Below are 24,002 nucleotides of genomic sequence, written 5' to 3' on the forward strand. Positions count from 1 at the left end.
TCAATCACGTGGATAATACGGAAACGAGGCACATGCATATATACGCCGCCATTGTTCCTTGGAGGGAAGTGCTCTTTGATAAATAATTCTTCAGATTTAGTGTTTACAACAATATATCAGAAATAGTGGTGTGGTTTTAAAGAAACCTTACATTTTATAGACAATATAGACTTATTTTTAAATTCGAACACAAACGTGGAAACTTGTTTTGTGGAATGTCTGCGAGTCTTGATCAGGTATGGTCACCATGCGCCATTTTGTGAATGTATTTGTAATTTCCTGTAATCAATAAACGCCCTAATACGTAAATTAATTCAGGCCATGGTCATCTAATTATTAGTTATTTGCCATTGATTTTGTGTTATTTCTTTTTCATGTACTCCCAACTTCAGAGAGGAAAAGGACAGCCAAATCAAGGTACGTTATTGACAATGATATTTTGGTGGGAAATACATTTTTTTGTGAATCATTTCGCTTAACTTTCGTTTATGAAAAAATGCTACAAGTATTGATATAGAATATTGAAGGTTGAAAATGAACTTTAATGTATATTTATGTTCGTAATTCATGTGTATATTTTAGCAGGTGTGTGATTGATGGTATCGGGATCGTTCGCCCTAATAACATGTTCGCCCTGGGTGCGTTCGCCCTGAGTTAGTTCGCCCAGAGAGTCTGTTCGCCCTACTAAAAAATAATGATATTCATGCAGGGCATTGAAGTTGAAAAAACTTATTCAGATATTTCTATGGTTACCGTATATATTCTTGAAATTTATGGAAACGGGAAAATATTTAAAAGATTATGGCTTGTTTAGGATCGTTAATTGTTCAATGACAAAATAATTCGGATCACTGAATATTGTGATACTTGACTTTTGATGGATTATTAATAAAAATCAAACGTTTTATTGTTTTGATAAAATATTCAGCTTGAAATTAATAAACACAATGATGTACGAACTGTAAATCATGAAACGGATTTACAAGTTCATTATTATACTCGGAGACAGTCCTAGTCTCAGTTATACTGCATACATTTATGATTGACTGAATACAATTATTTTGTTAACAAATATTAATAAAGAGAAATACATTGTATACCAATTCTACTCTGTAAATCAAAGAGAAAATGACAAAATGATTGCGGCAATATAAATATTCTGTCAATTTGTTAACAAACTTTAACATATTTTGTTCAAATACTTAAAATTATGCGACTGGACAACAAATAGAAAGAAAAAAAAATCTGGGCGAATGGACCCTGGGCGAACAGGTATCAGGGCGAACACGTAGTATGGCGAAGGTGAATCAGGGCGAACGGACCCGGATTCGTGATTGATAAGCAATACGAGGATGTAAATGAAATATCAACTTTCCTTTTTCATTACCAAGCCCAAAGACAATTTTTATATTGTCAATGGCTTACAATGTATGACATGTAACTGTTCAGGCAATGAAGTAGCCGTTAAAAGAAGATAATGCATTTTTATTAAATTAAAATATAAACAACTATCTGTTTACTTAGGTTGTGTCAATAAAATTATTGCGTATTTAGGTTGGTATTTTCCATTTTATTTTTTGAAACAATTATATATGCTGTCCCTTCTGTGGTGGATGAACTGACACCTATTTTCTAAGATTGGTCTCTTTTTTTCACACCAGTCCATTAAAACCATGGGTATATATAATTACAGGACTGTGAACAAGAAGTATCGTCTAACTCAACTCTTAAATTTGCATTGGACACCAGATTAATTTTTCACTTTGAGAAATAAAAAAGGATGTACATGTACATTGTATATATGTGGTATGATTGCCAGTAAGGCAACTCTCCACAAGACAATTATTTGGTTGAAATCAGGCATATTGTTTTGGGGTCTTATGACAAAAAGTTGACACATCACACAGGAACAGGTCACATTTTGTAATTAAACGCTTCAATTGATAGTTTATTGACATGCAAAAATTAAAACCCTTTTCCTAATTGCATGATTGCAAAAATTACCATTGTAGTAAGGGATTAAATAAGATATGAGGGGGATGAAGTCCCGAATAACAGTAGAAAAAACAATAAACAAAAAATCGGAAAATTTTCAAGAAAATTTCATTGTACTAATGAACTCAAATGCAGGAAAAAAATATTAATGTCATGTTTTGAATTCCAGCATCTGCACAGAAATCTACAATGTACTTCCTTTTTTCAGTCTCGTTTGTATGAAACTTTGGGTAAAATATATATTTATCAGTTTTTTAAAAAGTAGGAAGGAACGCAATACCAATTTCATTTTTAATAATTTGTCGATATGAAAAAACATAACCTGATGATGGGGTTTCTTTATTTACATTGCATATGACGTCATAACTTAAATAACGTTACAACTAAAATCCCTAACAACAGAACCAAAATTCCGTTTCTTTTTTTAACAAATATTTTAAGTTACAAAAAATAATTCATAGAGACTTGGTCCCCATTAACAGGTAATGCCTGCCTCGTATTATTCCTTAAACCAGAAAGCTTTGTTTTAGATCTGTGTGGCTGTTCATTTATCTTCAGGTTAAATTTTTTGGTGAAGTTGAAGTCTACTTGAAACTAAGTACTCATGTTCCATATAATACATTCTTTCAAATTTTAATACCAAATTTAGAGTTTTTACCCCAATTTCACAGTCCATTCAACATACAACATGATGGTGTGATTTAGGCATTCATGTACTATGGGCACATTTTTGTTTATTTTCTGCTTCAATTTGTATGATAGGAACTATTAACAGTCAACAACTTTTAGTAAAAGTAAAGTAAAATATTTAAGTGTCATTTATTATTTGTTGATATATATATATATTTTATGTCGGTTATGTACCTTTGTAAAAAGCTTATTTGAATCACAGTTAATTGGGTTTGTATTTCTAATTGTATAATATGCTATCAATGGTTCCTGTCATGCTCATTTTTGTGTGAATGACAATGTATTTGGTTTGTATATTACGATATAGAGAATTACGGTAAAGAATCAGTCTGCACAGTTAGCCACTAGTCCGATGCCCCAGACTAGTATAAATTTCATTCGGACTAGTTAGTTTTTGCAAAACTTTGTTTGGATCACTATGGAAAATGTCAGGATCTTGGTCTTTGGACTAGTAGTTAAAAAAGTTTTTTGGTGCAGACTGAAGAATTCAACCATCAATCGATACAATGATGATGAACTAAATGTAAATGAAATATTAACTTATAAAAGATTTATTGATTGAACCGCAAATTTCATTTTCATATTAAAAATAACAATACATCTTTTGTCTTGTACTATAAGATTGATCACAATTATCAAAAATCAACGAGAAATAATGCAAACCCTCCATTATTACAATAGATATGGTTGATTATCATTACCACCAATCAATTCAATAAATATTGCAAATGTAATCTACAATTGTTATGATAGATATGATTGATTACCACTAATCAATTCAATATACATTGCAAACCTACAATCATTATGATTCAGATTGATTACCAATAATCAACTAAAATTGTAAACCCTAGATCATGATTACAATATGACGTCTGACAAACAAAAATCAACTAAAAAAGTGCATACTCTGATGAACAGTACAAGAAATATAATTGACTACCAAAATTCAACTCAATAAAAATTGCAAACCACAAACCGTTGCAAAATTTGTACCCTTGTTCATTAAGAGTGATAACTTCATTGAACTATACTGTAGTCTGTAATATTAAATTTACTTTCAGTGGCAAATGGACAAGCTAAAGAAACTGTGAAAGACGAGGAATTTGAACCTTATCTACAGCAACCACCCCAACATCAGGTATAAAGATAACAAAACACTGCACTTCACAAGTCTGTGGAGTCGGTATGAATTAACATTGTACAAGGTTTAAACAAAATGCTTTATGTTTGACATTTTTTGGTCTTAAAGCTTTTGACAAGCTTCAACGAATTTTGTTAATTCTTAATGAATATCTGATTTCTTTTTCAATTATTATTAAGTGTTGGAAGAAAAAAATCTGTAAATTTTAATCCCGCTGTAACCATGACACAGACAGTGTGGTGTAAGAAAATAAATTTACTTTAATCCCATTTTCATTCAATACTCGCTTTATTTGAGCCATGTGAAAATTTCCAAGATTAAAACAAAAAAATTTGCCTAGCCGTAGCCAAGGGTGCTTTTAGACGTTTAAGCCTTGTCGATCTGTATGTCCTAAATTTAGTTTATCTTCTCTTACTTTCGTATGCCTTGAACAAATATTATGAATCTTATATCGTGTTGTTTATTCTTTAGTTTTCTGTGTTGTGTCATGTGCACTTTTGTTTGTCTCTTTCAATTTTAGCCATGGCGTTGTCAGTTTATTTTAGATTTATGAGTTTGACTGTCCCTTTGATATCTTTCGTCCCTCTTGTATACAATGCTTGATACCACAAAACACAAACACAGCCAGGTCAAGTTTTGAATATATGAGGTTACTATTACCATTCTAAAGCTGTATCCTATTTCAAATGGAAAAATTTCAGAAATTTAAGTTTCTGTTCTCTGACTTTAATTGACTTTAATATGCCTCAATCAAATGTGATACTTTTATACACAATGCTTATCACTACAAAACACAGATCAAATTAAAATTATGGTGGCATCATTTTTACTTTTCTAGCTTTACAAATGATAAAATGCTTTAATTTTTAGTTTCTGTTCTATGTTTTTCCTGAACTATATGTTATGAAATCTATACACAATTCTTATTACCACAAAACTTAGATCAAGTACTAATTTGGGTATTGTCACTTATACAGTTCTTGCAATTTGCCCTTTATAATGTTATATGCTAGTGGGGCATCATCTGTGTCCCAAGGAAAATACATCTTACCAGTAAAACACTTATACAAGTTTGAACCCTGACTGCATGTAGGACTCTTAATATATCCTGTTGACTAATATTAACATATCCATCAAAACATGTTAGAAATAAGTAATAAAATATCAAAAAGAAGATGCAGTATGATTGCCAATGAGACAACTCTCCAATAGAGACCAAATGACATAGAAATTAGAAACTACAGGTCACGGTACAGCCTTCAACAATGAGCAAAGCCCATACCATGTAGAAGAGAAAAAAAATATCATGGGCAAAAATAAAAAGGAAATCACAAACAGCTGTCTGCAATAAAAAGGTGCAAAACACAACACAAATATGAAAACTTTGCAACATTAAACGCAAATGATTTGGTTTTTAGGGACGTATTATGGTATACAAATCAGAGCTCCAGATAAGCTGCGTATTTGCGTGATCACGCAATACAAATAATAAAAAACCCAATGCAATTGCCCATTGTTGGGTTCAATAACCCAATTAATTCAAAGGAAAACCCAATTATATGCCAAAACCATGAGTTCTCAACCCTTTTATTGGCTACCGTTTACGTTATTTACTCTTATCTGTTTACAGTCGTCGCGTAAATCTCTTTTTATTATATTTATAATTGGAAATTTCCTTTTGTCCTAAAAATAGATCCCTGCATCAAGTAGCTGAAATGGGTCCCTGTTGGAGTTCTCCGTTGCTCAATAGGTACACATGTTTTTGAAAACATTTCAATCTTCTCGGCATTTATCCATAAGAATGTGTCATGACGTCATATTTGTTTTTGAATTGCTTTGGATTTATCATAACATACATTGAATTCAAACGAAAGTGAATGTCCGGTAAAAATATTGAATAGAAACATGTTTTCTGCTTCTTTTGAAAAGCTGAGGGAAAGTTCTGATGATAACAAGACCCAATCAGTTTTATTAGGAAGTGTCCATCAAACGCACAGGCGTGTATGCGTACCTTAACAAGAACATTGCTATTAAACATGGGGTTTCTTCAAAAACAAAATCAGTTGGAAAAAGTGAAAGGCCAAATCAATTATGACATGATAAAGCATCAGAAACCAAAAGTTCTAATAAAAGACAACTAAACCCTGATTTATGTAAATTGAATAAAACAAAAACATTCAAGTATAATTAGAGTTTATTTACTATTTTTATTCATTTAACGGTCACATTATGAATACACACACAGGCACTGCCACTGGTCTCAGAATAGGGCTCTTCACGGTTAGTTCGGCCATATTGGATAGGGGGCAGATTTTCATAAAAGAGGTGAAAATGGTGTGAAAAATACGGGAAAACATCATTAAAACACAGCTGTTGCTTGGAAACACACATAGGATTTCCCACACTTTCATACTATTTCCACCTTCTTCCAAAAAATCTGCCCCCTATCCAATATGGCCGAACTAACCGTGAAGAGCCCTATTTATTATATAAAGGTACAAGACAAGTGAGTGCCTGTGAATACACATATCCGTTTTTGTGAGAAAATACAAAACTGGCAGAAGATTTGAAACAGGACACAAATTAAACCTACAATTGCTCCTCAGTGAATAAACCAAATAAAACAGCTAACAAATAACCCTAATCTTAACCCTAAACCAAATAAAACAGCTAAACAAAGAAAGAAACACATTTTAGATGGTAAAAAATGTGGGGTTGATATTGCTTAAATATTCAATATTGTGTTGATGAAAAAACCCAATACATTAAGGAGCTTGGTGGTGAAAAACCCAATTTGATATTAACCTGAGGGGTGAACTCGAATTGATAATGCAATTAAAAAACTTTATCACCCAATTCTATAAGAAAATGGTGGTTAAAAACCCCAATTTGTGAATTCTTATCTGGAGCTCTGACAAATGTCTGTCTGGCGTCCTCATGTCGCACCATAACTTGAGAACCACATATCCAAATTTCATGAAACTATAATAGTTGTTTCTTATGATGGTCAAATGATCTGTATTCGGTAAATTCAGAAATCATTGCCTGCATTTATTATTGCAATTTTTTTGAAAAGTGACAAAAATTGGAGATTAATTATTGCGATGTCAGGGAAAATCTACTTACAGAAATATGTAAAAGATATCACTTTTTCAGAATGCAAGTTCTAATAATTGCAATACTCACCTAGTTGCATTATTTGCATAAATAAAAATCTCACAAAAATTTCTAAATTTACATTACTTTTTGGTGATAATAATAATTTTTTTTGGTTTTACAGGACTTTATAATTAAACAAGGGGGGGGGGGGGGGTTGTCATGCTGTATCTCAAAAATGATTTTTGATTATTGCTTAAAACTTTCTTCTTAGTTTTATTTATCTAAAGATCTGTATACTTTTTGGTGATGATTCTATTTTAATGTATTGAGTTTTTTGTTTAAAAAAAAGGGGGGTCGCGCCATATTTCAGAGACTTTATGATAATTGCATAAAACTTCACACACTAGATGACAGGTGTATCTTGTGCTCAAAATTGCATGTATTTCTATTAGACCTAAATGATTTTTTTTCAGATCAAACAATGCATTAGAACCTTATCTAAAATTTTAAATACATGTCATCAATTGGAAAATAAAGCGATAAAACATTACTGTACACTTTCTACATGCACTGACATTTTGAATCAAACTGAATTATGAACAAATCACTGTCTGTTCACATGTAGGTAATGAAGTCATTGTTTATTTGATATCTTTCATTCAATTTACTCAGGTTAAATTGAAATTAAACATGTTTATCAAGTATTAAGATTTTATCAGATGAAGTATCATTGATATCAGATAATTGTCTAATAAAGAGCTTCAATTTTCTTTTTTTATCTATTGAAAAATTAAATGAACTGACCCTTTAATATAATAAAAAAAACTTTTCCTAAGGGGGGACTCCAGTCATTCTTCAGTGATTCCCCATATAATCAACCAAAATTTTGCCACGAAAGGGGCGGCCTGGGTCTGCCTATGGAAACAAAAAATTTAGTTTTAACTTCATTGAAATTTTACATTGAAAAAAATTATAATTTTATTATCTGATAGACACAGTTGTCTCTGTGGTCTGTCTTGTCTGAGATAACAATAACAATAGGTATGTGAATGAATAAATCACAGGTCACTGAATTTATCTGAACATGTGAACAGACAGTTTTTACATGTTAAAGTCATTACAGATTGTTGATAAATAATATCTGATGTATTTTTAAAACAGGGATACAGTACAGGACCAATGTCGAGCCCAGACCCATTCATGCCTAGTTACTATAATCCAACCATGTCATTTCCGTATCTTGGACAAGGACTAGGTGAAGGTGCTTGGTCAAACGGTGGAGACGCGACAATGCTTTCATTTGGTAGTTATGACTATAATGGAATGTTCAGTGGTTTCGGTTACCCTCAATTTGGATGGACTGAATATTCAGGAAGTGATTACTGGAGTAATGGAGGACAGGGTAGAAAAGACACTCGTTATCCTAATCCAGAGGACTATTACAGACAAGAGCAAATGATACCTGCTGATCCGTATACACAAATGAATGGAGAATTTGAACGTGATCCGGCTATGAATAGTGTGGAACAGGGACTTAAAGGAATGAATATTGCAGGGGATAAAGGAATGGACAATGGATATATGGATCCTGGGCAGTTAGGTGGGGATGCTACTAATGTGGCACCTCCTGTGGGACCTGTCTCTACCGGGCAGCAGGCTCCAAAGAAGACATCTTGGGCTGCAATTGCAAGTCAGCCAGCTCGTCCCCAGCCTAAGATTCAACCAGGTTCTATTCCTCGAGCTCCGATGAATCCGAAAAAGCAAAACATGGACATTGGAACTTGGGATACAAGGAACAATGTGGCTGGAAAGCAAGGAAATCAACATGGAGGACGATCCTGGAGTGCACCTCGTAGTAGGTCAATGAATTCTAATTATTCAGGAAACACTAATCAATCGAACAGTGCTTCTAGTAGCTCTGGACAGGCGAGTGTGTCAAGTGCAGCATCTGCACTTCCACCCAATCCTGTTTTGGACAAGCTCAAGTCGGCTAATCTATATAATCCAAAGGATTTCAATTTGAACCCGAAAGGTGCAAGATTTTTCATTATCAAGAGTTACTCGGAGGACGATATCCACCGTTCGATTAAGTATAGTGTATGGTGTAGCACTGAACAGGGAAACAAACGTTTGGACGCGGCATACAAGGAACGTGAAGGAAAAGGACCAATTTATCTTTTCTTTAGTGTCAACGGAAGTGGACATTTCTGTGGAATGGCCCAAATGATGACAAATGTGGAATTCAGTACTGATGTGGGTGTATGGGCACAGGATAAGTGGAAGGGACAGATTGAGGTGAAATGGATCTATGTGAAGGACGTTCCAAACGGTCACCTCAGACACATAAGACTGGAGAATAATGAAAACAAGCCTGTTACAAACTCCAGGGATACGCAAGAAGTGCCGTTGGAAAAGGGAAAGCAAGTACTGAAAATACTTCACAATTATAGACATAGCACTTCGATTTTTGATGACTTCAGTCACTATGAGAAACGTCAAGAGGAGGAAGGCACAGAATTTAAAAAAAATGGTGCTGAATAAAGCCCATTGGTGACACTGGGTAGGTGTCTTCCTGTAGTGAATCAAATAAAATAAAATAAACTTTTGTTTCAGGCTAGTTACAGAAGAAGATACCCCATTTGTACAGTGAAACCTGTTTAACATAAGGCAAATGATAAGCACTCTTAAAAAGTTTAAAATTATTTAGTTTTTCCTTAGAAGTCAGTAGTAGCTGGCAAAATTGATTTTGATTTTCAAGATTTTGGGTGCCTCTGATATCTTTATGTTAATGACAAGTATTCCATGAGAAAAATTCTGATTGCAATGCTTTTTGGTTGTCCTATTTTCAAATTTTTGAGATCCCTTGGTCAAAGAGGCAATCACTTGGCATCTGTTGTTTTTAAATATTTAATTTTTGCCTCACAAACCATCAGACAAATTTTAATAAATATAGAAAAAAAAGACGTAAGAATGCCAATGACTCTCCACAAGAGACCAAATGACACAGAAGTTAACCACTATAGGTCACTGTACGGCCTTCAACAATGAGCAAAGCTCATATCGCATAGTCCGCTATAAAAGTCCCAGAAATGACATGTAAAACAATTTAAAAGAGAAAACTGACTGCCTTATTTATGTATGAAAAAAACAATGTGTTGCACATACAAACGACGACCACTGAATTACAGGCTCCTGACTTGGGACAGGTACATACATACAGAATGTGGTGGAGTTAAACATGTAAAACCTGGGACAGTGGTGTAACTCCAACATATGAAAGAACATTAAAATCAGTTGACGAGCTGGAATCACCAGATGGATACAAATAGAAATACATCCCCAACAAAAACACAAAACTTGGGCTCAATTTACTAATGACAAAAGAGTAAAATTCAGAAATGTCATAAGGTCATTTGTTTCCAAAACACCTCCAGGTGCGGGAATTTCTCGCTACATTGAAGACCTGTTGGTAACCTTCTGCTGTTTTTTTTTTTTTCTATGGTTGGGTTGTTGTCTGTTTGACACATTCCCCATTTCCGTTCTCAATTTTAAAATTTTGAAAATAGATATAAGAAGGCCATGTTTCTATCCACAATTCAGGCACTTCATGAACAGATCCTTATGTAAGATCATGAGCATACTTTTTTTTAAGGAAAACATTAAGTGATAAATCAGTGGCACCAAATTTTTATATTCACCATTTTTGTCCTGCCTTCAACAAAAAGTGCAAGGATGCAAGACTTGCGGATATATACTATCAGACTTGGTCTTTGTCAACTATTTGTATACAGCTTTTTATTTGTAGAAGATTGCAGTTGTGGATGCTTCATTCCTTTCATTCAGATTCCTTAGACATGTTAGAGAGATGACATAAAAAAATTAATGAAGGATAAAAAAAAACATAATTCAAAGTTTGTGGGTAGGGGTCAAAATTGCTGCAAATTTTGTGTAATTGACATATATTTTTATTAAATATCCTTATTGGTCATTCAATTTTTCCCAAATTCAGTTTAAAGGTGGGGGGGGGTCATTTGAATTATGTTTTTTATCCTACATTGAACTTTTGATGTCCCTTATTTAAATAAGTTTCCTTTGTTGACATACATGTACATGTATGTCCATTATCCTAGACATCATTTTCATGGTTAAGTGACTTTAAAAAAAGGATTTTTATACTCCCTTGTATTATAAGTGGAGGGGGCTTGAAGTTTTACCCTTGTCCCTCCTGTACATGCATGTCCCAATTTTTGTTTCTGTTCTTTAACTTAAAATTGCCTTTACCAAATATTATGAAACTTGTACACAATGCTTTATACCACCAAATACAGACCAAGCTTGAATTTTGATCATTTTAGAGTTATGCCCTTTTACAAATGGAAAAATTGCTGAAATTTTTCGTTTCCATTCTCTTAAGTTGAGCTCAATCAAATGCTATGAAGCATCTGCATGATTCAATACAATTAAGTTGAGATTTCGGTAGTTCTTCAGTTTATTATGTTCATTTATGATATGCAAGTAGGTTCATCTGAATCGTCATGTCATTTATTTTTGGTTATGCCAATTTTCTCAGTCATGAATAATAAATAGGATAATAATAATTGGTAGAAAGTGTAACATTGTGATAGTTTTCAGGCAATGCATTGGGTTATGTTGAAAAAAATTGGGGTTCCATGCTTTTTCTGTCAACTATGTTCTATTCTTTTCTTCTGAATTTAGTACAAGTTAGCTAGCTAAATAGTACTTCGATCAACACCATTCAGAACAGTTTATATCTTTGCAAATAATATATCCCAAAATCCAGATAGTTGCTTTTGTGAAAGATGATGAATAATGATGTGAATATTTTATCATTGCAGGTAGTGCGGTACACATTTTTCGTCCATCTAACCTTATTAATTAATCAATACTAGTATTATGTTTTTCTGGTTCCTTTAGTTTGACTTTGATCTTGGAAGTCTTTTTACATGTCCTCTCTTATTGAAATATTGGCTCTTAATCTTTTAGCCTGCAGGATTTCTGATGTACATGTACTACTAAATTTCTCGTTTACCTACGTAGCTATTAGGTTAGTAAATGTTTATGATGTTTGTTTTATATAGGGCTGAAAAGAATTAAACTTTGGTAAATGAAGTATCCTGTAGGGAATAAAATATTTGATTAAATTTAATTTGTTTTTAGTTAAAAAAAAAATAATCCTAAATTTAATAACTTATTTTTACTAGGCATGTTTCACTGTACAAATGTTTGGTTAAGGTTTTATTTTTCAGTGAAGGTTTGTATCATTATACATATAAATAGCCTATTGTAGAATGCAAGACTGACCGTAGAGTGTTATCTAATTGTATTAAGCTTCATACTACAAAAGGTAGAAAGCCCTGGTCACTATATTGATTAATTTCTTGTTGTTGAAAATTATTTGGTATTTAGAAAACATCAATGATACAGGGATTGCCTTACCTAGTCCTTTTGCAAATTAAACTTTTTTTGGGGGGGGGGGACCGTACAGGAGTTATTAGTAATACCCCTGTTCATCTGTAAATCCCGAAGCTAGTTTCCATTCTCATGTTTGATTAAACCAATTGAAATGAAACTTATGCACAATGCTCATTACTACAAGCAGATTAAGTTTGAATTTAAGTGGGGATATTGTTGATTATTATGCCCCAGCCACTCTTGAGGGGGCATAAAGTTCTACTCTTTTCCATCTGCTAGTCCCATAATAGATATGCATTCTCTTAACTTAAGTTTCCTCAACCAAATGTTGTGCAAATTAGTCCACAAAACAGAGATTAAGTTTGAATTTTGGTGGTGTCTTTTTATACAGTTCTAGAGTTGTACCCCTTTACAAATGGAAAATTGCTGAATTTTTCATTTCCGTTCTCTTTTTAAGGTTTGTCTCGACTAAATCTTTTGAAAAGTATACACAATGCTTATTACTACAGTTCAGATCAAGCCCAAATGTTGGTAGTGTATTTTATAGTTCTTGAGTTGTGTCCCTTCATAATATTACATTTAAGCGGGGGCCGTCATGAGTCCCATGGACACATTCTCCATTTATTTAGCTGTTTTCCATCTTAACCTCAACCAAATGTTAACTTGTTCTCAAAACTCTGATAAATTATAATTGCATCAATTATCAATTGCCTTCATTATGTATAAAATAGATTGGTAGGGTACATACAAGTTGTTGCATCGTTCAATGTTGAATTCAATCATTCTGTTATTGGCATATATATTTGTCCCTCTGTTATGTTTCACCTGAGGTTGACCTCATTTTCATAGAATTGGTATGTGTTTTAGTTTTCTTTGCAAGATTTTCAATAAGCAGTGAGGACAAGAATTCGCAAAGAAAGTAAATGTAGTCTAGCAGTGTTAATATCTGACTTTGATATTGTTTTGTTAGTGTTTTTATGCTGTCAAAATTCCTCTTCTACATGTATATACTTTTATGTTCAGTATAAAGCAGGCAAGAAATTTCATCATACATGTGATGTCTTGTTTCTTATTAGAGATAAGATTGTGCATACATGTATTAAAAATATAGGTTAGTAATGATCAAAGTAAAATTACATTGCATACCCGTAGCCAGGGGGGTTCGGACGAACCCCCCTTGAAAACTAATGAGCACTGTTAAAGTCGATGTTCTGTTCGAATTGTGACTACTAAAGTCAAGTTTGTGATTCAAACGAACCCCCCCCTTCGGAAATTCCTGGCTACGGGCCTGCATTGTTTATTTTCACACCTTTATCTTGACAGCTGTCTTGTCGATATTTTGCAATTAGGTCAGTTATCGTGACAACTAGTGGTACATTTGTAGTTCAATGATATTTGGTATGTAGATGTATTATTATTGGCACATCTTGTTTCCACGGAGATAATGCGATTATAATTAACCCCTTTCACAGTCCTGGTATGTTAACTTTCAAGATTTTGTGTTCTTGACATGTGCAAGTTTGTTAGGTAGAAGCATTTGTCAGTCGGTATTGGAATGTTTTGCTCAGTTTAGTTTGGAATGCAATCCTTTTAAGAGGAACCACTTGTGATAAGTTAATGATATTTAGTATGCAGTTGTGTACTTGTGAATCTTTTCCATGGTGATTATTTTACTCAGCACTGTTCATGGATTAAAGCTTTTCCATTCACAAATTAAGTTTGTGTTTATGTTATTGTAACATATAAGTTGATGATATTTGGTATGCACATTACACAACAGCAGTATTTCTTATTTCAATAGGGTTACCTTGCCCTGCATAACATGTGGGTTCATGGACAATGTTTTGCATTTGTACAAAAAAAAATCTGCTTAAAACAGGCACTATTTGAATGCTGGAAAATTGATGATTTTTTTTTGACGAAAACTAACCTAACTTAAAAGGGTTAGTTCATACTGAAATGAAAGTGAAAGTAAAATTAACCTTAGCTAGTATTTAGTTAGGTTAGTTTAACTTTTCATCCTGCAATTTTCAAGAATTTCAAATTATTCCAGATTCAAATAATTCCTTGTTTTAATGTACAAATGTATGTTCAGGGACTTGATGTATTCACTATTGCTGTGTATCATCAACTCTGGACAATGATGTTTGGTCACTTAAAGTATTCATGTCAAACAAAAAAAGTAAATAGCTATAGACAGATCTATGTGATATGTTTAAAACAACCATTCATAAAAGCACAAGTAATGTAAACCACTAAAAATTGACATACTGCATTCAACAATGAGCAAAATATATGCACTATGAATAGGCTAGCAATTAATGGGATTCCAAAAATGGTAACTAAAATATGAATAAAACAAGAGATTTACATGTACCTCATTTGGAGATGAATCTATATTTTACTATTCTCTATGTAGCTATATCCAAAGTATATGTAATCTTGCAACAAGAAAAAATATATTTGAAAGTGCCTGATATATTTATACGTTCATGATTATCCAAGAGCAAAGAAAAGTAAATGAGCTGCTTCTTAAAAAAAAAAGGGACGACATCAAAAGTTCAATGTAGGATAAAAAAAACTAAATTTGGGAAAATTGATTGACCAATAAAGATATACATAAAATAAATGTCAATTAAACAAAACTTCCAGTAATGACCCTCACCCCCAAACAGTGAAACTATTTAAACAAAGTGTTTTATCCTTCATTGATATTTTCTATGTGGTCCCTTTTAAAGGGAGAGAGCAGTACTTTTGTTATTCTGCTGCTATCCATGTGTTGATCCAGTTTTAAGTCATCTACTAGGGAATATGGTTTAAGATTGAAAAGGGCTCAATACATGTATAGCAACAGTTTAGAAAAAGCTACTACGCGGAATAGGGTGACATAAATGTAAAAAAGATGATGTGGTATGATTGCCAATGAGACGAACTCTCCACAAGATACCAAATGATACAGAAATTAACTATAGGTCACTGTACAGTTATTAACAATAAGCAAAAACATGTATAAAACTATAAAAGGCACGAATTGACTCGGTAAAACAATTCAAACAGGATTATTTATGTTAACAAAAATGAAAGAAAAATAAATATGTAACAAGTGAACACACAACAAACACTGAATTACAGGCTCCTGACTTTGACAAGCACATACATACAGAATGTGGCGGGTTTAAATGTAACACGCTATGCATACAGCATCCAATGTTTATGTATTGTAGTATGCTATGTTCGGTTGTGTTACTTTTGATTTCGAAGGCACACAATAGTTTTAAATGCTTTTGAGGGGAAAACAAATAAATTTTGAGGCCGTGCACAAGGTTTCTCTGAAAGTATTTTGGCTGTGTCGTGAATTTCCTTTGAGTGCCTTTAAGTTGTACATATTCTAACAATTGTGTAAATATCATTTGCCTTGTCTCTGTTTAAACTTTTTTTCATTTCTTTTACAGGTAATTTGAAGATATTTGGATTATCCAGCCAGCATTTTGATAAAACTTTTAAATCTTCAGAATATATAATCTATAATGAAATGTTAGCTTAGACAATAATTTCAAACTTCATAATTATTTCATTTCCGCTCAACATGATCCTATCGACTATGGAAATAATGCATCGTGATTTTATGTTCATTATGAATTTCATTTTACAAATTTTACTGGTCGCAGCGAACGACTGTTAACCCTTCCACCAAAAGAATCAACCATTGTGCTTCTTCTTGCGTTTTGAATGTGTTCTTGTACAATATTTTCAAATCGACAAAACAATTTCCTTCTTATTCGAGAAGGAGAATTCAAAATGTGTTGTACTTTCATTTTCTGAAAGACGGGAGTAGTATACGAGGACAATGATGGCATTTATTGATTCATTGTGGATTGTAAAACAGACAGTGCATTACACCTCAGGGAAAATGTATGAAAAATTGACGTAATGTCCCAAAAGACGCACAACCTACGTGTGAATCATTATTGAAATTGAGAAGACATCCTACTTCAAAGATAAAACTTCTGTGTTAAGAATCAGTATTTAGACAATTCAAGAAAACTGTGTTTTGAAGATAATTCTCATTTCAGAGGGGAAAAGATATTTTACGTATCCATGGAGACACGAACAATATAAAGAGTCTCGGGTAGACAAGATTATAAAACAGTTTTTCCCCCTAAACATCGTCATTAGTGCAATGGAGTTTTTATACAAGAAAATAATGTGCAGCTTTAATTATGAAAACAATTGAAAAGACAAATCAAAGCTAGGACCAAATTACTAAACATTTCGCTGAGTTCCGTAGTGTACTGATCATGAGTTATAATGAAACAATTTTACATGTGCATGTTTTGTACATGTGTTTGTGAGAATTAGTGCAGTGGTGAGGACATAAAATGGGGGGTTTCACCAACAATAAATCTGTGATTTTTTTTAAACACAAATTAAACAGTAGCAGTTTGTTTCTGTTAAAAGTCAAAATAAAATACTTACAAAACATGAGAAATAGTACATATTATTAGAAAATGCATGGCAGCAATTATCTTGCATCACACCTGCAGCAAATTTTCACTTCATCTGGCCTAAAAAGGCCAGGTGATATGCTTTTGCCATTACTTGGTTTCTGTGGTCATCCCTATAGCTATAAGTCTTCATTGAACAATTTTAGAAACCACCCGACACCTAGTTTATTTTTATATTACTAATCTGATTCTCTTATAACACACTTTCAACACCAGTTGTTTCTCTTTGCATGTGTTCTATACCCAATATACCAATAATAGGCTAAGCTGGCAGTGCAAAGCACGATAATTTTGATTTATACGTAAAATGTATAGGCAATTAAAAAAGTTATTATTAAACTGAAAAGATTTAATGATATTTCAATACACTTGAAAAAATTAAAAATGACATATTTATACAGGCCCGTAGCCAGGAATTTCCAAAGGGGGGTTCGTCAGACTCGACTTAAACAGTCACAATTCGAACAGAACATCGACTTTAATAGTGCTTATTTGTTTTCAAGGGTGGGTTCGTCCGAACCCCCCTGGCTACGGGTATGTTATGGATTTTGCTCTACCCAGCTCGGGTTAATTACTCTCACAAATAAATAACTAAGCACTGGGTGAACTGCAGAATGTGATAATGATGTTAATGATGTCCAAACCAAACATTACATATATGACATACAATGTATAATGGTTAATTCTCATGGTTTCCAGGGGCTGATCCAGCCATTTAAAAAGGGGGGGTTCCAACTATATACTCCCGTTCAAATGCATTGATCGTCCAAAAAAAGGGGGGTTCCAACCCCCTAAATCCATAGATGGGTTCTTATATTTTATAAGAGTTTGTGAATCAAATCATAGACAATCAACCAACATAATCATCACAACTATAGTTAAAAAGACAGAACATAGGTTTCAAATGGATTATGCAAGTTATTATCTTTAAAAAATTATTAGTTACAAAAACTTATTTAATTAATATTAACTAAGTATACATGCTTTTTTTTGTAAAACATAATGTATATACTTGTGAATTCTGTTGTCGGTCTACTGTATGATATAATGGCATTTATTAATGGTCAGTTTGATTCTTTACCATTTACAAAATTTTGACCCAATTGCACTAATTAAATCTGCTGAACAGAACTTGAATACAACTTATAGCTGCTGTGAAATCATATTTTTACATATTAATTGTCATGAGTCTTTTGAAAGGTAAGTTAGTTATATTTGAATTGCATTTGCTATAAAGATATTCAAATTGAGTAGTTCTAATGACAGGAACGAAATGTTTTTATACACCTGCAAAAAACTTTGCGGTTGTATATTAGTATCATGTCATCTGAAGACATTTGCTTTTCATACAATAACTTTAGTAAAAGTAAATGAAAAACTTGAGGTGAATGACCGCAAAAGGAAGGATTGAATTTAAGGTTATGGCTGAATAAGCATTTTTGGTTTCCAGACAACTTGTGGAATGGTATATGAATCTCTCTAAAATTAAACCACAAGTTTCCATACCACAAAGGGATGGTAAAAATTGCCTGAGGGAGGTCAATTCGCAACATCATAAAGTATGTACAAAAGCAAAACGGTGAAAATGAATTCAAAATCACATAACCAATTTAAGTTCTTTGACTACAGTAATAATTGAAACCTATTATGTCAAATATTTAATTACAAGCCAAATTCTGACCTGTATCAAGTGTAAATATTGTCCAATTTTGCCCCAATCGTTCAGTGTTGGACCTCTGAGGTCATATCCAGCTGCTCTCCGCTAAGCAATTTATCTATGTTATAAGAATCTGTCATCAGTTTGCCTTCAAAGCATGCAATAGGCTTTAAAATATATAAAGGTGAAAATGTCGAGAGATTTCTATGGAAGATACTCTTGTATGACCTTTAATCTTAAAGGTCCATATACACACATGGCTGCTTTTGGTAAGAATACTTTTATTGGAGTTATTGCCCCTAATATGTCATTTTTTTTTTGCCCCATTTATGGGCATTATGTTTTCTGATCTGTTCGTCCGTCAGCTTTCCCTCTTTAGGTTAAAGTTTTTGGTCGAGGTAATTTATTATGAAGTTGGGGTACGATCAACTTGAAACTTAGTACACATGTTCCCTCTGATAAGATCTTCTGATTTTAATGCCAAATTAGAGATTTAATCCCATTTTCACGGTCCACTGAACATAGAAAATGATATTTCGGATAGGCCATATGTGTACTTTGGGACACATTCTTGTTCGAAATATCTTTCTTTGGCTTGCATCTTAAAAAAACAGAAGTAGATGATACGACTAAAAGGTAAAATTTATCAGCAGATTCGGGTCTGTTTTTATCAGAAATTTTGGAACAGTTGGACAACAGATTTTGTTAGTGCTGAAATGTAATTTTTCTCATTTTTAGCTCACCTGGCCTAAAAGGCCATGTGAGCTTTTCTCATCACTTGGCGTCCGTCGTCGTCGTCGTCTGTCGTCGTTAACAATTTTTCAAACATCTTCTCCTCTGAAACTACTGAATGGATTTGGATGAAACTTAGCATGATTGTTCCTTATATTATCCTGCACAAAGTGTTTGCTTCGATTTTTGATCCGTCAAAAAACATGGCCGCCGTTACTTAAAATAGAACATAGGGGTCAAATGCAGTTTTTGGCTTATATCTCAAAAACCAAAGCATTTAGAGCAATCTGACATGGGGTAAAAATGTTCATTAGGTCAAGATCTATAAGCCCTGAAATTTTCAGATGAATCAAACAAACCATTGTTGGGTTGCTGCCACTTAATTGGTAATTTCAAGGAAATTTTGCAGTTTTTGGTCATTATCTTGAATTTTATTATAGATAAAGATAAACTTTAAACAGCAAAAATGATCAGCAAAGTGAGATCTACAAATAAGTTAATTTGACCAAAATTGACAACTGACCCCTTAAGGGGTTATTGTCCTTTAATGACAATTTTTCACAATTTGTACATCATATTTGCTAACTTTAAAAAATCTTCTCCTCTGAAACTACTGAATGGATTTGGATGAAACTTAGCATGATTGTTCCTTAGATTATCTTGCACAAAGTGTGTGCTTCGATTTTTTATCCATCAAAAAACATGGCCGCCGTTACTTAAAATAAAACATAGGGGTCAAATGCAGTTTTTGGCTTATATCTCAAAAATGAAAGCATTTAGAGCAAACCTGAGATGGGGTAAAAATATTCATTAGGTCAATATCTATCAGCCCTGAAATCTTCAGATGAATCAAACAACCCATTGTTGGGTTGCTGCCACTTAATTGGTAATTTTAAGGAAATTTTGCAGTTTTTGGTCATTATCTTGAATATTATTATAGATACAGATAAACTGTTAATAGCAAAAATGTTAAGCAAAGTAAGATCTACGAATAAGTCAATATGACCAAAATTGTCAATTGACCTCTTAAGGAGTTATTGCCCTTTAAAGACTTTTTTTTACAATTTGTTCATCATGTTGACTTACTTTAAAAAATCTTCTCCTTTGAAACTGCTGTTTCAATTTCAGCCAAACTTAGGCTAAATGAGTTTCAGAGTTTCAGAGTATCTAGTATAAATTTTATATTTCATTTCTTTGTATGTCAAGAAACATAGCTCCTATGGCTAAAATAGAACATAGGAGAAAATGATTTTTTTTTGCTTTTGAAGAAAATAGGACGATTCAAAGAACATTTAAATAAATTGAAAAGCCAAAATAATCATTGATGAGGGATTAAACAAAAAAAATTCAGGTGAGCGATTCAGGCTCTTGAGAGCCTCTTGTTAAAGTATATAGTTCTTGTATATCAGGACAATAACTGAAATTTCAAGTGTATAGATCTCTATGAAATAGTACCACAAGGGTCCAAACCTCGAGAGAAATATTTGGGACTAAGGCCTAAACTTTTAGAATTACGTGAGGGTTAACCAAGTATCTTTAGACACGAAATAATACCACAAAGTTCCATATCACGCACTGGCGGATCTAGAATTTCATAAGTGGGGGCCCACTAACTGCCTTAGAGGGGGCCCACTCCAGTCACACTTCAATGATCCCCTATATAAATCTGCCTCTGTGAGGAACACAGTGATATAAATACATATTTGTTTTTTGATAAAAAGAAGGTTGGGATTGATTTTGGGGTTATGGCCAAAGCTATTACATGTAGGAAAAATGGGCCATGCAAAAACAAAATCTAATAAAGCCAAATAATATGGTATGCGTGGTTCTAGTTACATCTAAAAAAAATTAGGGTAGGTAGGTAGGATTTTTTTTAAATTTTATGTTATTCTTTTTACATGGAGTCTATGGGCAATATTCTGACTTTAAAAGTGCTTTATGGAAAATGACAAAAAAAATCCTGTTAGGGTAGGCTATTTTTAAGACTAAAAAGTAGGGTAACTGGAACCACACATATTTTTATTTGGCCTAAATTTTATTATTAATTTTTATTTCTTGATCAATTTCATTGGGTTTATACAATTAATTAGTCTTGAATAGAGTTTTTATACGCCCGTTTCAAGACTCATTATGATATACTTTTGTACGTCCGCCCGTCGTCAAAATCAGTGCTGATCATGAATTATTTAATGGATATCACTTTGCATTTGCTCGATCTGGGGTATTAATTTCTATTGAGATTCTTTTATTCTGTTGTGTTTTAAAATAAAAACAGTATATGTACTACCGAATTCATTCAGTTGGTCGATCAAAAAAATCCAAACAACTTTTGATTTCCCCTACCACAAATCTTCCACCGATCTGGTCGTCGATGCTCACCTTGCCCAAAATAAAAGCCAACGTGAGTTTTGTCTTACTTTGCACTGTCGGTGTAAAGTTCTCTGAACTTGTGGTAATCTTTTTTTTTATACCTTAGGCAGCAACCATCTGATTTTCTGGGAGGGGGGCTATGGATTTTTTTGGGAAAAAAGTTTGTCTCCAGTTTTTGGAGAAAAAAATAATTTGTTTTTGCCCCTGTTTTACCCTCAGATGCCACTATATGTAATGCTAAAGTTGAAAGAGAAAAAGTTTGTCCGAAAAAAAATTCATGCATACCCCCTACCCCCCCCCCAATTTTTTTTAAATCAAATGGTTTCTGCCTTTATGGTGCTAGCAGCTCTATACCTCTTAAGCAGAGCTAGGAAATTTAACGTACATAGCTCTGATTTCGCTATCCTAAGATACAAGAGCGCAAGCAAGTTAATATAGATCAGAATTATAACATGTATAATAAGAGTAAGAATGATCAGCAGGCAAATTTCTGTCTCCAAAGAAATGAATTTTTGAAAAATCAACTCGAGAATAGATTGCCTTTGCTGTATTTGGCAACAAAAAATATAGGAATTTTTGGTCCTCAGTGCTCTTCAACTTAGTACTCTATTTGGCAACAAAAAATATAGGAATTTTTGGTCCTCAGTGCTCTTCAACTTTGTACTCTATTTGGCCTTTTAAATTTTTTTTGATTCGAGTCACTGATGAATCTTTTTTTAGACGAAACGCGCGTCTGGCTTTAATATAAAATTTTGATCCTGGTATCTATGATGAGTTTATTTGCAACCACTGGGTCGATGCCACTGCTGGTGGAGATTTATTTCCCCGAGGGTATCACCAGCCCAGTAGTTAGCACTTATGTGTTGACCTTAGTTATCATTGATATGTTCATAATTATAAATTAACTGTTAACAAAACTTTGAATTTTTGAAAAATAAAGGCTTTTCTACTTCTGGAATATATTGCCTTAGCTGTATTTTGCAAAACTTTTAGAAATTTTTGGTCCTCAGTGCATTCTCTTCAACTTTTTACTCTATTTGGCATTTTAAACATTTTTTTATTCGAGCGTCACTGATGAGTCTTTTTTTTAGACGAAACGGGCGTCTGGCGTTAATATTCAATTTTGATCCGGTATCTATGATGAGTTTATTTCGACGTGCACTCTGTATAACGTATATATTGATGAACTGATCTCTGGCATTATTGATAGATTATCTTCTCTTTCTAAAACCGCTGTCATGGCTCTTGTTTTAAATCCGTAGAAACAATTCAGAAACAACACGCTAATGTTATACTTGAAACCCGTTTCTTGAATTTGATAAATCTGACTTGCCTGGTCCGTGTGGAATTTCTTCGGAAGTAGATAGGCGGTTGCATTTCTAGAAACGAAATACATTGCCAAAGTCAGCTGCTGAAACCATTATACAATGCAACAAACTTAATTATCCGAATATATATATATGCTATTTTCAAAATTGTTTGCTCAATGAATGTAAGAAGTTGAGTGTTCGAATAGTGAGCTCGGGTAACTAAAAACATTTTTACGTGCAACAATGGGCCAGGATCGAAATGGACTTGCACTGATGCAAGAAATTGATGTAATTGTTGAGACATACGTTTGCACGCATGCATTCAATTCAAGAAAAATGAAATTAGAAATCAATTTTATAAATCATGTGTAACATTGTATTCTATAGTTGTAACTATTTTCATGATACAAAAATAAAATAAAATAAAATAAGATTTTAAAAGGTGACCACCCTCTGGCAAATTCCTGGATCCATCCTTACGGATGAAATGCCGCATTAAAAGTTTTAACGCCGGATAGGATGATATAGTATGATTGTTAATGACAGATTCCATGACATTGATATATGCAATTATAAAATTCATCGTACATATGACAGACATGAACCAGCAACAACTGTACTGAATAAAATACAGGCTCCTGACTTGGGACAAGCACATAACATGCATCTATAAAGAACGTAGTTGAGTTCAACTGTTATCTTTACTATAGTGCTTCTGCTGCTTTGTGCAAATTTTAGAAACTTTATGTGCTTTTGATATGCTTTTTATGTGCAAACCATTTCATTTGTGCTTTTGTGTTTTTATATCACAATTGCATGTATCAGTATGTGTTTAACTTGTAAGATGCTTAAATAACTTTTGTGCTGCATGTTTATCATACTGATTGAACTCTTGCTTTATATGTTTAATGGTGTGTGCATGACTCGATATGTATGTTTTGTTTTACTTGCTGTTATGTCGGGTTTAAAAGCTCTGCAGAGCTTATGTTTGTAATTGCTTGCTTATACCGACTCTAGATAAAGCTTTATGTCTTTTAATATGTCTTATGTAGCATGTTCAGAAACCT

The 24,002-nt window shown here is 33.2% G+C and overlaps 1 protein-coding gene across 1 annotated transcript; it reads left to right on the top strand.

Moving 5' to 3' along the window:
- LOC134690772 (YTH domain-containing family protein 2-like) lies at nt 1-16,850 on the top strand. Its single transcript, XM_063550815.1, has 5 exons — nt 1-236; nt 393-417; nt 3,750-3,826; nt 8,090-9,488; nt 15,814-16,850. Exons 1-4 carry the CDS (start codon nt 216-218, stop codon nt 9,467-9,469), a joined length of 1,503 nt encoding a protein of 500 aa, XP_063406885.1. The 5' UTR covers nt 1-215; the 3' UTR covers nt 9,470-9,488; nt 15,814-16,850.
- The last annotated feature ends 7,152 nt before the right edge of the window (nt 16,851-24,002 follow it).

The sequence above is a fragment of the Mytilus trossulus genome, chromosome 11 (assembly GCF_036588685.1).
Source record: "Mytilus trossulus isolate FHL-02 chromosome 11, PNRI_Mtr1.1.1.hap1, whole genome shotgun sequence".
NCBI classification, from domain to species: domain Eukaryota; kingdom Metazoa; phylum Mollusca; class Bivalvia; order Mytilida; family Mytilidae; genus Mytilus; species Mytilus trossulus.